This window comes from Canis lupus, chromosome 4 (assembly GCF_003254725.2).
Source record: "Canis lupus dingo isolate Sandy chromosome 4, ASM325472v2, whole genome shotgun sequence".
Classification (NCBI taxonomy): domain Eukaryota; kingdom Metazoa; phylum Chordata; class Mammalia; order Carnivora; family Canidae; genus Canis; species Canis lupus.
In genome coordinates, this window is record NC_064246.1 from 56377266 (window position 1) to 56393704 (window position 16439).

General features: G+C 40.0%; 1 protein-coding gene across 4 annotated transcripts in view; it reads right to left on the reverse strand.

The window, feature by feature from the left end:
• Positions 1 to 16439, reverse strand: part of GRIA1 (glutamate ionotropic receptor AMPA type subunit 1) — a 307919-nt gene that overhangs the window by 132579 nt on the left and 158901 nt on the right. For all 4 annotated transcript variants that reach the window (XM_035715647.2, XM_025434094.3, XM_025434095.3 and 1 more), the window contains 3 exons: positions 14329 to 14568; positions 11259 to 11443; positions 5510 to 5563 (listed from right to left, as the gene is read on the reverse strand). In XM_035715647.2, coding sequence (XP_035571540.1) covers positions 5510 to 5563; positions 11259 to 11443; positions 14329 to 14568 — 479 coding nt within the window. The remainder of the gene's footprint in view (positions 1 to 5509; positions 5564 to 11258; positions 11444 to 14328; positions 14569 to 16439) is intronic.

Sequence of the window (16439 nt, forward strand, 5' to 3'; positions counted from 1 at the left end):
CCTAAGCAGAGGCTATGGAAACCAGACGTGAGCTGGTATGGCAGTAAGACAGTCAGAAGAGAAGTGCAGAAGAAAGTGGGCTAGGGTGGCTTTACAGAAGGTGGAGACAGATTTCTCAGCATAGGAGAGAAAGAGACTAAAGAACAGTTTCTTCTCAGGACCTGACAGAACAGAGGGCAACAGCACAGAAACGGACACTTGGATTCACTGCCCCATGAACCAAACCTTCCTACTCCAACACTTTACAGGTGTTAATATGCAACCACATGGTGAGAACGGCTGACTGTTCTGATCCCCAAATACTCCAGTGAGACCTGGGGTGACCTCACCGTCTCCCCCTCAGATACCTTATATACTAGAAATGATAGTTATAATGAAATTCCCTCAGTGTATAATTAAAAAGGTATCAAATAGGAGTTTTGAGAGCCTAAGTTTGAGTTTGAGGTCTACTGTAGGCAAGATTGAAACTCAAGCCCTCTTGTCAAGGACCACTCCCCCTAACCCCCAAACCTCCCTGCTCCTTTGTCCAACTTCCTCATGCTCAGCTGTCACAAGACACAGTACTAGGCACATGCATTCTGGAGTTCTGTGGTCCTGGAGGGGAGGCCCAGCTCCATCATTTTATAAACTTTGTGACTTTGGAAAATTCACTAATCCTTCTGAACTTCAGTTTATTCGTCTAAAAAGTGGGCAAAATATTATCAAGGGCTATGATAAGGGTTCAATAGATATGCATTTAAATACTTTCCTTAGTGCCTAGAATGTAGCAATGATTCAATGAATTGTAGTAGTTACTGCCATTGTATTATTGTCATTGTTATTCACTAGGGGTTTAAGGAATTCTGGGTCAGTGGGTCCTAGTGGCTTGGCATCAGGTTAGTCTGCTTGCTCTATTCTTATGACCACATTTCTTGTTTTTTTTTTTTGTCAAATTCCCAAGAGCCCAACTCCATTGATTAGGTACCTGCCTTCCTCCTCTGCAGCTCAGTAATATAGTGGCTTGGAGCCTCAGTTCCCACATCTGTAAAATGAGTGTGATGAAATCTACCTTGCTTACTTCATTGGAGTATTGTGACATTCAAAAGCAAGTGGTGTGATTCATAAGAAACTCACATTAACTCTAACAGCCGTGAAAATGGGAGAATTATGTTACTTTTACTGTTATTAACCCCCTAGGAGGCACCAAATGGTCCATATTGAAAGAGAATCAACACCTTCAGTGTTTTTCAAACTGGGATCTGCTGGACTCTGTATATTCTGAGGTCTGCTGGTTCTCGATAAGCATTTTACAATGTGCTTTTTGTTTCAATGAAACTCTAATCATCAATATTAATATTCTGGTCATTTGTCCCATGATGTGAGTACTTATTTTTACATTCCAGTGACACTACAGCATTTAACTATTAGCTCAGTGTTTTCCAAACTGACTCTGCAGATGCATTGTAGGGGTCCACAGGCCCTCTGTTTTGAGAAACACTAGTTTGGTCTAAGATTTGCTGCTGATGTATCACAAAGATAAGAGCTATAACTCTGGAGGGCCCTGACTGGTAAATGCCTGCTTTGACCACAACGTCAGAACAGCGAGTGAACATGAAGTCGGTACTGGAGTTTAGAGGAGAACAGATAGCCTGGCCCTCTGGTGTGTTCCAGGGCCTACATGCTTCTTTAAGAAATAATGGTATACAGGTGCTCAGTCAGCTGAGTATCCAACTCTTGATTTCAGCTCAGGTCATGGTCTTGGAGTCATGGGATCAAACCCTGAGTTGGGCTCTGTACTGGGTATGAAGGCTGCTTGGGATTCTCGCTCTCTTCCTCTGACTGCCCCATCCCCCAGCTTACCCTCTCTCTCTCTTTAAAAAACAAAAAACAAAAAAAACAAAAAAAAAGAGAGAGAAATAATGGTATAGCTCTTCAATTTCAGCAAGGTTCAAGTACACTTTATGGACATACCAGTGGTACAGAAATATAAATACACATCTATCCTATTGTATATAAAATATGAATACATACATATGCATATATGTGTATGTGTGTGTAAATGTATCCACAATATGTGACGTAGAGATGGGTAGACTTAGTATATGTAGTAAGAATTCCCTACCCATGGAGCAGTGTTGAACTTTCCAAAACATGGTGATATTCAGCAACATCTTTGATCTCCCAGGTGACACTATGAGCCTTCAGATCAGGAACTATCATTCCCAGTTAATGGGGAGTTGCCCAGGATCACAGAGCTGGCTAAGGGTGGTGTCTGGACAAAAACCTGGGTTGAGGGGTGGAGGGTTCATGGTTGTTTTTACTCCCGGTCCATAAAGCTGTCCTCTCTGATCCACAGTCTCCTTCCCTCTTCTCTTCTAGCAGCCCCCCCAAAGCTGGCTATTTGAATCCGTCCACTTTTGGAAAACTGCTGTTGGCTACTTCGGAGCTTGTGCATTCCATTTCTCTTGTGCGGATAGAACTGTGAAATAAAAGTGTAGCTCCTTCCTTTTGTTAAATCTTTCAAAAGCTTCCTTGGTTTCTAACTCTATAATTACACCCTAATCACAAACACTCTGAAGGAGGGGGTCAGTTCCATGCAGCAGCAGGCTAATTATGTGGCGGAATTTCTAAAAATTATCATCTTATAAATTGCGTTATTTCTCTGAAGAGGGAAGAAAAACACACACCACATACTCGCCTATGTTTCAAACTGAATTAATTAGTAATTTGAAGCCTAATTATCAACTAATCTATTGGAACATGCAAGTCTTTTGTATTTGGATGGTATATGCAATTTGCATCCTATTAGCTGGCAGTTGTAAGGATATGAGAGCTCATTAGGTCAGAAGAAGAAGAATGCAGATCAGAAGGATACAGAAGCCCAAGGGGCTGACTTGGTGATGCAGTGACCAAGGGGTCACTTGGCAACAGATGGAGGCTGGCAATTTAATTATCTGGGGTCTTTCAGTGGCTCCAAGGCCACTGATATGTAATTTCTATCTTATCCCAGAGAGGTGATTATGCATGCCCCCACATTGTTCTGTGTATTCTCAAACAGCAGGATGCTTGCTCAGTCTGTACGGAGAGGCATGCTGGAGTAGTGCATATGGTGTTGGGTACTGCCCACCAGCCTTGGTGCTAGCCCTAACTCTATCCCTGACTTGTTGTGTGTCCCTGGCCACACCACCTGCTGGTTCTGTTTCTCTATGAGCAGAGGAGACTCAGATGGCATTAATTTCCAAAGTCCCTTCAGGCACTAAGGAGCTGGGATTAGAGGGATGTCAAGAGTCTGCTTCATTACAAAGTCAAAAATTCTGTCTTTGCAAAATTTTTTAGGGTGAGGCTCCTGTTCCCTAAAAGTCTCTGGAGCTACCCACTGTTTAAAATGCCTCTGAGAAGTGTATCATATTTAGCTATTAACAACTGGGTCTGAATTAGCCTATCTCAATGAGCCCTTCTTATTTCTGGTCTTGAGTCTGAAATATTAGTATAGCCAAGGCAAGGAAGTTTTGAAGGGAAAGAAGGTTTAGGCAGGAACCTGTTTAAGATGGAGATTGGATCAGAAAGACAACTAGAATTTAAGGATTAGGCAGGATGTTTTGGTCTTATTTTTAGATCCTGTAATTTTGGCCTTTACATACAGTCAGACCTGGTGCCTTTGTTCTACTAATGACCTTTTTTCCAAAAATAAATAAAAGAGAGTAATATTTTGTTTCATTAGTTAACGCTACTCATAGGAATAATCAACACCAAATAATATGCCTAAAATTACATATACACTTCGTTATAAATAAAAATCTTAAAACCACATCTTAATGAAAACAGAAAATTGCAAAGACAAGCCAGGATTACAAACAAACTTTGTGGGAAAAGTTACCATTGGGGGAAAACTGATAATTGCTCATACTGTCAAATGGCAAAATGTGTTATCGATTAAAATATTTTAAACAATATAAAAACTTGTTATTGATTTGCTGGGAGATATAACCGCTTTGGAAAGTAATTTCCTCAAGATGTTAAACACAGAGTTACCATATAACCCAACAATTCCACTCCTAGGTATATATTCAAGAGAAAAGTTTGTGCCTAAATAGTCATAGTAGCTTTATTCATAATAGTTAAAAAGAGAAAATTACCCACGTGTTCATCAACCAATGAATAGATAAAATGCAGTATAGCCATAAAATAGAATATAATTTGGCAATGAAAAGGAGTGAAATACATGCTACAATATGGAAGAACTTTGAAAACATGATGCTAAGTGAAAGAAACCAGTCACAAAAGATCACATATTATATGATTCTGTTTGTATGCAATGTTCAGGATATGCAAATACTTAAAAGGTAGATTGCTAGTTGCCTAGTGCTGGGGGTGGGGTAGGGGATATAGGGAGCAGTGGGGAGTGAGTGCTGATGGGTGTGGGGTTTCTTTTTTAGGATGACAAAAATTTTTAAAGTTAGATTGTGGTGATGGTTTCATAATTCTGTGATTATACTAAAAAGCAATGAATTGTACGCTTTATATATGAACAGTATGGTATATGAATTACAACACCATGAAGCTCTTTACAAAATGTAAAAATGGGACTAAAGGCAAATTAAATTATATTTGGCTTTGGATAAAATTTTGGAAGAATCAAACTTCATGATAAAAAAGATGGATGGGGCAGCCCAGGTGGCTCAGCGGTTTAGCACCACTTTCAGCCCAGGGTGTGGTCCTGGAGACCAGGGATCGAGTTCCATGTCTGGCTCCATGAGTGGAGCCTGCTTCTCCCTCTGCCTGTGTCTCTGTCTCTCTCTCTCTCTCTGTGTCTCTCATGAATAAATAAATAAAATCTTAAAAAAAAAAAGATGGATGGTCAAAACACAACACAAGAGAAATAGAATTGCTAGATATAATGGCCATAAAATAAAAGTTATAATGGCACATGTTATTAGGTAAAATTTAATATGAATAAAAAATATTTGATGACTCAAATCTTCACAACACTCAAATAATTGTGCCCAATAAAAAGAACTGCAATACATTAAAATGAAAACAAAAATTTTTAAGAAGACAAGCTTAATCTATATCACATAGAAAAGTGAATACAAACTAAATTGACATAATATTTTTCCTGTTGGAAAATTGCTTCTAGTTAAAGATCTGTCAATACTAGTATAATTGTGATTCTGGTGTTCGTACTTGTAAACACTATCACTAATGTCAAAATAGAGAGTCAAAACAATGGGGTGGAAACATCCTGTAGTCGTTCAAAGACGTGCCAGTTTTGTCCTTATTGTCAAGGGGCAAAACTGATTGAATCTGCAATTCAGATAACCGTCTCTTCTACGGAAGATTAGAACTTTACTAATAGTGTGCTGTGGTCTGACAAGTGAGAATGTTGAGGGGAAAAGGTAAATTTAGTATTGCAGCTCTGAATTCCCCCTTCCACCCATGCAGTTCCCATTAGCTGGGGACCACAGGAGCAAAGTAAGGCCCAAATGTGCAAAAATGCATAGACTGAAAGTCTGTAGTGCACTGTACTCACCAGATTTGCAAGGATGTAGTGGTAGCCAATGCCATTCTTCTCCAGCTTTATAATCTATAAAACATGATGTGAAGGGATTCACCAATCAGTTTTGCAATTAAAGCTATAACAGTATTAATAGCAACTAACACTGAGTGCTGACAATGTGCCGTTCCCTATCCTAAGTAGTGAGACTACCATATCACAAGTACTCAGTGATGGTGGCATTATTGATACCCTCATTTTACAGATGAGAAATTGAAGCATGGAGAGATTAAATAAGCTCCCTAAGTTTACCCGGCTATTAAGTGGCAGATGCAGGATTTGAAATCAGTTTTGTCTGATACTAGGGGTAGAGTAGTATTATCACACACACATACCCCATTCAGATGAAATGCTCATTTCGCTTCTTCCATAAAGTCTTTCCCTCGATGGAGATTCTTTCTTGGTGTGAAACTTATACTGTGTTGAATTTCCTGCCACTGTCATGACAATATCTGCTGCTTAGATGGATGGATGGGTGTGGGTGGATGGTCAGATGGGTGGGTTCTTGACCTTTAATTCCTTGCATGACACATATTCAGACCCAGTTCCTTCTTTTCCTAATATTGTGCCTTCTTCCCTAAACCAGTTGAGTACCCAGACATTAACTGAGCACTTAACCTGGAAGTTGGAAAGGAATTTGGGATCAGATGGTCCAATCTTCCACTGTACAGATGGGAAGTTCAGGGCTAAAGAGGGGAAGTGATTTGCCTAGATCCTGCAGCAGTGCTGGACAGGAACCCAAATGTTGTGAGTCTTTGCATGTAACACCCAATCATGATTAATTATTAAGAGCCGGGGTCCCCCCCAAATCTCTCCATCCTAAAAGTGAAGACTTTTGTAATCATTGTGGGCAGGAAAAATATTTGTAGAAAGAATTATCCAGAGGTTTGCTCAAACAGCCAGACACACTACCCAAGGAACAGCTAAGAGCATAGGCCTTGGTTTAGCCCTAGCTCAGCCTGCAAGTTAACTTGATCTATTTCTTTATTTTTTAATCATGAAATTGGAGTTAGTACATTCTGCTCAGAGCCTCTCTTGCACTCTTACAAGAAGGCATAAAACATATGAGAAGCACTTGGGCTTCTTGTCTAACTGAATAAATTTTCAAGGTTATTAAAATCCACATTCAGACATCTACTTAATTGGATGTATGTGCATAGCGGCTCACATATTTTTTTATGTAGGGAATAATTAAATGCAAGCACACACAATGAATGCTCTGAAACAGTGGTTAGATTGTGGAATTCCAGACCATCGAGCTCAAATACTATTGGGATGATAGTTTTATTAGTAATTCTTCATTACTTTTCCATCTTCTTGTCAAATGGTTTGCTGCCCTTTCAATAATAAGATACCTTTACCATAAGCCTATTCAGCTTCTAATAAACACAAAACATCAAATAGCAGATTTTTTTTTAGATATTTTAAAACCTACCACATTTAGGCAATGGATAAGAATAATCTGCAGGATAAACTTACAGATTGAAACATAAGAAACAGATGACAATTGATGACTTTTGGTTGGTAAAAATGAGCAATTTCATATAGTTCAACATAATCCAAACCTTCCCACCTGTCTTTTCACTTATTAACCCATTGTCCTCTCTCCTCTCCTTTCCTACTTTCCTTTCACAACCATTTATTAAGTGCTTACTTTGTACCAAGCACTGTGCTGTGGATATAGTGGGAGGTGAGACAAGTATGGTCTTTGGCCCCCTGGAGGTCCCACTTTACTGGGATGAGACCCACACTAAACAGATGAAGAAGTGAGTGCCCTTGGGGTTATAAACTGAGAGAGGTGTTATAAAGGTAATGTACAATTTCATGTGGAACCCAGAGCCTTCCTGACCCTATTCCCTCAAAGCTTATTTCCACTGGACTACCTTAATTCATAATCTTTGTGTCTGGAATGTCCTTTCCCATTCTGACTATTCATAACCTTTACAGCTGAGCTTGAATCTCAACTACTCTGTAAAACCTTCTCTGATTAATTAATCCAACCAAAAGATATTTATTGAACATGGATGATATGCTAAGCATTATGCTATGTGCTGAGGACAACCTGTGAACATATAAGGCAAGGTCCTTGTGTCCTTACTAAACTGAACTGACGTTTTAGTAGGGAGACAGATGGTAAATATATAAACAGATGAATGAACAAGATTTCAGCAAGTGAGAAGCACTATGAAGACAGTAAAGCAGGGTGATGTGATGGATGGTCTAATCCTGGTCTCTCTCATCTTTAACTCATTCTCAGCTAAATGACTGTACTATATAATTTGGTGTCTGATATACTGTCAAAGCATTGTATTCGAATAAGCCTATTCCTTGCTCACAAACCTTCACTGCCTCTCCACTCTCTTTGGAATAAACCCCAAACTCCTTAGAATGGTTTCCAAGGATAGTCTCAATTATGTCACCATCACTGTCTCCTAGTAGACACTCAGCATGCTCCAGCTGGCTTGCTAAGCCATTCTACCAACCTGAGCCCTCACATGCCTTCTGGGCCTCCCTACTTGCCTTTCTTTCTAGCTTAATGGCTCTTATCCAGCCAATGGCTGAGTATAAATATTCAGACCTATCTCACATTTGGGATCTTTCCTTGACCCTTCATTGATTCCCTATTCTTTCCACACACTCAAAAAATATTTATTGAATACCCACAAGATACGAAGCACTATTCAAAACACTATGGACCACCGGGGAGTATCTTCTGATTCTGTGTACTTTAAGTCCCTTGGCTTCTCCTGGAAGTTGTCAGTCTAGCTGGTGTTCTGGGGGAGGGGCCTCAGCTATTAGAAATGACAAATACCCACCATTTGCTTCAACGTGGATGGAACTGGAGGGTATTATGCTGAGTGAAGTAAGTCAGTCGGAGAAGGACAAACATTATATGTTCTCATTCATTTGGGGAATATAAATAATAGTGAAAGGGAAAATAAGGGAAGGGAGAAGAAATGTGTGGGAAATATCAGAAACGGAGACAGAACGTAAAGACTGCTAACTCTGGGAAACGAACTAGGGGTGGTAGAAGGGGAGGAGGGCGGGGGGTGGGAGTGAATGGGTGACGGGCACTGGGTGTTATTCTGTATGTTAGTAAATTGAACACCAATAAAAAAAAAAAAAAAAAAAAACAATATGGATACCACAAAGAAGAAAATAAAACAAAAATCCTTGCCCTCAAAATGCCAGTATTCTAGTTGGCGGGCTGGAGACAGAGACAGGCAATTCCCTTACTGGAATTGAGAATCACTATCTCCTTCTTTAGGTTAGGCAGGACATTTGTATTAGACTGAAAAGATCCGAATTCAAGCATTTGATTGTTTGGAATGATGTCAAAATGTCAGGCTGCAAGCCTTTAGGTATAAATTCAAGACTCATCACTGTTACTAACTAGTTGTTTGAACCCAAGGCAAATCAACCAATGTGACCATCAGTTATTCCATCTGTGAAATATGAATACACACAGTAAATCGGGTGCTCTGTAAGATCTGTTCAGCAATTCAGTCTTGCTTTTCAGAATAGAAAAACCTAACAGTTAAAAGAGTTACTATTACTACAATCTAAAATGCCCATATAAACAAGTCACTTCCCTATAAAACAGAATTTGTCTTTTCACAGAATATGTGGCTAAAGTCAGCAGAGGCTGAAAAGTTACATTTTTAGGAGGGTCTGGCTCTGCAGCCAGAAGTCTGACTTCCTGCTTTTCTTATATACTAGCTGTGAAATCCCAGGCAAGTTTCTTGTTTCTTTATTTATAAATTAAGGGAGCTGATAGAAGCAGTTTTATACAGTTTATGTGAAGATGAGGTAGCATGATGCATGGAAAAGACTTGGCATGGTGTCTGGTATATGGCAAGTGCTCAGAAAATGGTAGCACTGGCTACTATCTTTACTACAGAACAATGAAGGACAAGTCATCAGTCTATTAAGAATACCTAATTATCGTTCAGCACTTTTTCCAACTGCTATCTCACCCAATCTTTTTCTCAGCCCTGTAGAACAGAAGCCATCATTCCTATTTTACAGATGAGGACCCTTATGCCCAAAGAGGGAAGTGACTCAAGAAGGCAGTACTAGTTGGTGCTATAAATAGCAAAACTAGGCAAAGGCTTACATATGTCACTTTCTACGGGGCAGGCTCCTTTCTTTACATGAATTGATTTTTATTTTTTATTTATTTGTTTTTATTTAAATTCAATTAGCCAACATATAATACATCATCAGTTTAGATGTAGTGTTCAATAATTCATCAGTTGCATATAACACCCAGTGCTCATCACATCATGTGCCCTCCTTAATGCCCATCACCCAGTCACCCCATCCCCCCACCCACCACCCCTCCAGCAAACTTCACTTTGTTTTCTATAGTTAAGAGTCTTTCATGGTTTGTCTCCCTCTCTGATATTTTTTCCCATTCAGTTTTCCCTCCCTTCCCTTTTGGTCTTCTGCACTCTTACATTCCACATATGAGTGAAACCATATGATAATTGCCTTTTAATTCTCACAGGAACTGTCTGAAGAAAGCTATAATTATTATTATGCCCCTTTCACAGATCAGAAATCTGAGACATAGAAAGATTAAAAACCTGGCCCAAAGTCATGGAGCTAGTAAAGACTAGTGGGGTTTAACTTCCAGCCACTCTGGCGGAAGGGTCTCTGTGCTTAACCATTACCCTATACTGCCTTGTTTAACTAGCATTCAAATCCCTTGAGTCCAGCCCAGAGAATCCCATAGAAACAATTTTTCTGTTTTCTGTTTCCAAGAGGGGAGGTCAGATTCATACTTTATCTAGTAGAACACATAATTAATGCCTTAAACAATCACTGATTTTCAAAATTTCTCCTGTTCTGTTGCTGAGACCTCTAAATGGTTGCTGAGCTCATGGTGAGATTCCTGGTAGGGGTCTCAGGGTCTAGAAAGGCCATCAACAAGCTTTGTCATATTGTCAATTACCTGAAACTACCATCTTTAATTACATGGCACTGTTAAAGAATGATTGCAAAATCTATTTTCTTAACAATGCCTATTTTCTATAGATTTTTGAAAATCTATAGATTTTCAAAATCTATTTTCTATAACAATGCCTGCTTATTTTCTTGCTAGCTCAACCTAGATACACAAGTATATGTCTGTCAAAAAGACAAGAGATTAACACAAAGGCCTGCTGCTTGTGAAATGGGTACATGCTCTAGTTCTTAGAATAGGAAGAACCACAGCTTAGAGACCTCTGGCTAAAAACTATTGAGGTTACAGTGCCCTTTCACAGGATGTACAATCAATGGATTTCTCAGACACATGAGTGTATTTAAGGAAACAGTACAGAGGTGCTTGCTGCTTCCCTGTACTCTTAAAACAGGGCAGTGGGCCGAATGGATGAGATGCCAAATGCTAGACCAGTGATGACAGAACCCAGGAATCTGATTCTACAGTCTGTGTTCCCAGGTGATAGTGCTTCACAAACTCTAAAATGCAATGTAATACGCTTTTTCACCATAAAGCAACTGATCTGAGAACCATTTTAAGCCCTAGATCCAGTCTCCCATTGTTTGTGCTATTTCATAAAAGTTCAGAATTAAAATGTATAAATTACAGAATGTGGGGAAGGAGTCAACTGTCTCATCTAGTCAAGAGCTCTCTTTGTAACACCCAAGGCAAAAGGCCATCCAGCTCCCTCTTGAACCACTGCCCTCACCCACTCTAAGCCTTTGCTACATGCACTACCTGGCCCAAGATGGCATTGAGGCGTTCTGATTCACAGTCCACCACCACTAGCCGCTCCTTTTTCTTTTCTAGGTCCTGAAAGAGCATCCGGTATCCTTCCTCTGTGGTGGTCAAAATGTTGACTGCTGTCACCTGCCAGTTCTTCTCAGCAGCTGTGTCCAGAACTTTCTGCAGGACGGACAAACCTGGAAATTGGGTCAGACAGAGAAGTGGCAATCAGGATACACAGGTACCACCTGCCTCCACTTGGCACCCACCTCCATTGTCTCCCCTCCTCCTGACTCCTTCACCAAACTCAGCTCTAGCTTTTTCCCACTATGCAAGTCTGAGCCCACTGAAGGCAGGCAGTGGTTCTCTTTTGAGCTTGTTTCTAGAACTCAGCACACAGTAGTGTTAATTAAGAATATAATCTAGGGCTCAAATCCTGTTGCTACAATATACTGGTGACCTTTTACAAACTCCTTAGCTTCTTTAAACTTTAGTTTCTTTAATGGTAAAACGGTGATGTTAATAATGCCCGCCTCATAGTGTCATCATAAGGATTAAATGAGAATGTTTGATACATGGCAAGGGTTTTATTAATATTATTATTGGGTATTTAGTAGTTGCTTATTAAATGTGCCAACCCAACATCTAAATAGGCACCTAATAACTGTCAAATTCATGAATGTTCAATACCTGATACTTTGCCTCTTATGTAGTAGGTATTCAATCACTGTGTACTGACTTAAATTATTCTCTTCTAATTTATAGTTAAATGAGAGAGAAGCCCATTACTCAATGCAGTTTTGTTTCATCTTTAAGACATAAATGGTCTCAGTTTCCTCCGGCTGCTATAACAAATCACTATAAACTCATTGGTCTGAAACAACACATATTTATCATCTTATATTGCCACAGGTCAGTTTGAAATGAATCTCCTTGAGCTAAAATCAATGTGTCAGTGGGGCTATGTTACTCTCAGGAGGTTCTAGGGAAGAAAATTTTCTTGCCTTTCTAGCTTCTAGAGGCTTGCTTGCATTCCTCAGTTTATGGTCCCTTCCAACTTCAAAACCAGCAGCGACTGGTCAAGTCTTTCACACATCAGCCTCTGACACTGACTCTTCTACCTCCAACTTCCACATTTAAGAACCCTTGTGATTATATTAGGCCCAAATGAATAATCCAATCTAACCTCTCTAAAATCAGTTGGTTAGCAACGTATATTCCATCTGTAATCTTAATCCATCTTGCCATTGAATATAATACATTTATAGGTTCCAAAAATTCTTAGAACATAGATATCTTTGAGGGGAAGATGAAGGTCGTTTTTCTGCTACTTTAGGTGGTTCTTTCACTCTTACATTATTAATCAATCTTTTGTGTGTATATTAGTTGTCTCCTTCTAACACTGCTAATCCCTCCCATAGTAATCAGCGCGGTGCCTGGCCTCAAGAATCATCTCTCAATTGATTCTGTTATGCCTTCTTACCTTTGTTTCTTTTGCAGTGCAAGCTATTTGGCATGCTTACGCCTCATATTCACTGAAAGTTTACTATGTGTCTGGCACTATTCTACTAGCTTTCTTGTTTTCAGTTTACTTAATCATATGAGGCACAAATCATTATTATCCCCATTGCACCACAGATATGAAAATTGAGGCTCAGAGAGATTTAGTTTTTGGCCCAAGGTCACATAACTAACAAATGGCAGAGCTCTGAGCTCAGATTCCTGAGACAGATAGAGTCCTTTTAAGAGCATAGGTGCTTCTGCCAACCCCAGAGGTGATTCTCTATAATCAAAGTTACAGTCTTCTGGGTTCTGGGAAGTAAATTTGCCATTTTTAGGCCTCAAGCTTCAGAATGCTGTAAAACTGTCCTGAAATAGCCCTTCTGCAGGTATGATCCTCACAATGACTGCTGTTTGAGAAGGGAAATCCTCAAATAAGGAGAGGGAAGGGAAAATTGAAGAAAGCAGAGGGTTTCTGGTCTCTCCTGCCAGCTCCTCCTCATTGAACAATGCCTGCTTAACACTGCCCCCAAAAACCAATCTCACAAGCCACTCTCCTACTCAAAATCTTCTCGGTCTTCCCCCAGTCAACCTCCTATAAAATCTCCGTTTCACTTAGGGTAAAACTCTTCTGTCTCAGTTTCCAGACCTTTCATAATCCATTTATTTACTTATACCAATTTTGACTAAGTTCTGATGACTACTTAGTATACAAGGGAAAGAAAGGTAGGAGAGTACAATACAACCACCACAGACGTTAGAAAAAAGAAGATAGTTCACATTTAAGGATTAGGGAATAGAGAAAGCAGTGATTGAGCAGACTATAAAAGAGAAGAAGGATTTACATATGTAGATTTGGGAAAGCAAGTGCATTCTAGAAATGAGGAACAGCATGAGGAAATCTGCAGAGAAGAAAAAAAGCATAGGAAACATTTGGAAAATGTGTTGTAAATTTCAAAATGTAAGTGGAAGCACAATTAGAAGGGCCTAGGAGAGGTGATGATTATGTTGATAGCTAACATATATGGAGGACTCTGAGCACTTATGTTCCATGCACTGACAGGAATGTTCTAGTCACCTCATTCAATCCTCACAGCAACTTTAGGAGGTAGAGATCAGGTTTATCTTATTACAGGGATGAGGGAATGAAGGCACAGAAAATTTGCCCAACATAAATGGTCAAACTGAGACAGAGAGAGCTTGCCCAAAGACAAACAGCTGGAAAGGAGAGGACATGGAATTTAGATTCAGGTCTGTCTGACTCTACAGTCTTTGCTCCTGACAACTATGCTGTGAGCTATGAACCATTCAATATAGGCCCTTGGGCTTTGAGTCTGGACTCAGGAGCCATGGAAGCTTGGTGAGCTGCAGAGTGACATGGCATGTTAAGAGGATTACTCTCTCAAAGGATGTTTCCACACTGTAAGTTGGAGGTTAGCGCCAAGAAATCAGCCCATCGAAGTAAAGCATTTCTGGATCATTCTCCCCATGCTTTTCACTGAGGCAAGGAGGCATCATTCTCCTTCCTGCTGGCAATTTTCTCCCATTACTCAACAGTCTCCCACCCCAACCCTTGGCTTACCCCGGTCGGCATCATAAATGTAGACAAATTTCTGCCATTTGTAATGGTCGATGATGCTGATAAGAGCATCCTGCAGCTCTGGGCGCAGCTGAAGGACAAACTGATTGGAGGTGTCAACAGGAAAGCTCGGTGTAATGAAGCAGACATGGAGGGCCCCACAGAAGGAGGTCAGCATGTTGACAGTTCTCCGTTCATAAAACCCAAAGATGGCGTAGACTCCTTTGGAGAACTGGGAACAGACTGGAGGAGGAGAAGAGAAGGATTAATAGAAGATACTACAAGGAAGCTGGCAGATGGCTCCAAAACTAATCCATTCACTAGTTCATTCATCCCAACTCATCATCTTTACATTCACCTATCTTCTGGCCATCCACCCATCCAACCAATCTATCCATCCATCTTGCAAGTCTAATCCAACTGTCCATCCATTTTACCTATTTATGCATCCTATTCACCCATCCATCTGATTCAATATTTAAGAGGTACCAATTCCATGTCAGATGTTATCATGCTTATTAATTATAAATATATATAAACCATTTTCACATATTCTCTTACTTTACCTCTGCAGTGACCTTAATGAAGGAGAGGGATAAATGAGTCATTTTTTAAAAGGGAAAAACTAAGTCTCAGAAAATTAATGAACATGTCTAAGATGGAACAGGTAGGGCATATCTGAGTTGGGTGGATATTTTAACCCCAATCCAGTCATCTTGCTATGACACTGCCCATCACTTTAAGGCAAAGCATTAAAAGCTGTAGGAGGAAGCGGGTCTGCCAGCTTGCTGCTGATACATGCTTAGAAAATAAGCATGGATTTTCTCAGTCTACCCTTAGCTTTCAGTGTACATTTCTCTGCCAATGTTCACTTTGTGTTTGCACATCCTGCTAGCTGACTTTTCAGCCTCCCCACCCCCCTGCCCAATGTATCAGACATAGTAATAGCTTAGCTGTATAAACATCCCCATGGGAGCCATTTTGTAAGATCCCAATGTAGTTACCAATCCTGGTTTATGGTTTATTACATTGCTAGTTAGGATGCAATATTAAAAAAAGAAAAGTTATAGAGCCAAATCCCAGGTCATTTAACTACTAAGCTCATTTTAATACATGATACAGGAGAGGTGTCATTGTTTTTGCCCCAGTTAAGTAGGTGACCAACCCTAAAGCCATCTCTGATGCCTGAAATTACCTTGCTAATATGGATAGTGAGATGAATCATCCTCATCACAATAACAGTATTTTGGGGCACTCTACAGTCCTTTCACATATATTAGACTTTTCATTTCACATCACAACCCTGTGGCTTTAGTATTACCATTTTTTTTTTTTAAGATGAAAAAGCGAGTGCTCTTAGGTCCTCTGTTTCCTTTAGCATATCACCTGCTTCCATGACCCTGCATTACCTTGTATGTGGGGTCTCAAATTACCCTATATAAGCATCACCCAAATGTGTTCCATGAAACATTAGTCCCACAAAACACTCCTTAAAAAAAAAAAAAAAGACTTCTTTGGTCAAGTAGATTTGGGAAATGGTGTATACCTTGTCTGCATCTTGGAGGTTCATACTGCACACTAGTTACATAAAAGGTTGTGAGGAATCCTGTTCAACTTTAACCCAGATTTTGTCAAGTCTGCACATCCCCAGGATCCTTTGTTGGCGAATACTTTTAACATGTTATTGAAGATCCTCTGGGTCGTGCTGCACTAAAGAATGCAAGTAACCACCAGTACTCAGTTGTCTATTGTGACTCTCAGTTCTCATTCAGTCCCTAGAGCTAATGGGCTTAAAAGTTCATCTCTTAAAGATGAACTGTACAAGTCATCTGTCTGATTCCCACTGAAAACGTATGTATCGTCCACAGGAAACTGGGCCAGTACATTAACATCTGCTTGCATACCTGCAGTTACTGGGCGTTTATTACTTCTCTAGGTGCCGAGTCCACTGACTGATGACTCTTTGAGACCAGAACCTCATGGAATGTCTGCTCTTAATGCACTCCACAGCCCTCCTGGTATCTGAAGGTAGTTCTCATGCATTCTAGACTTTTGGCATATAGTTTCCAGCAGTGAAATTCCTTCTCCACCCAAAGCAAGGGGGATCTTTTTAA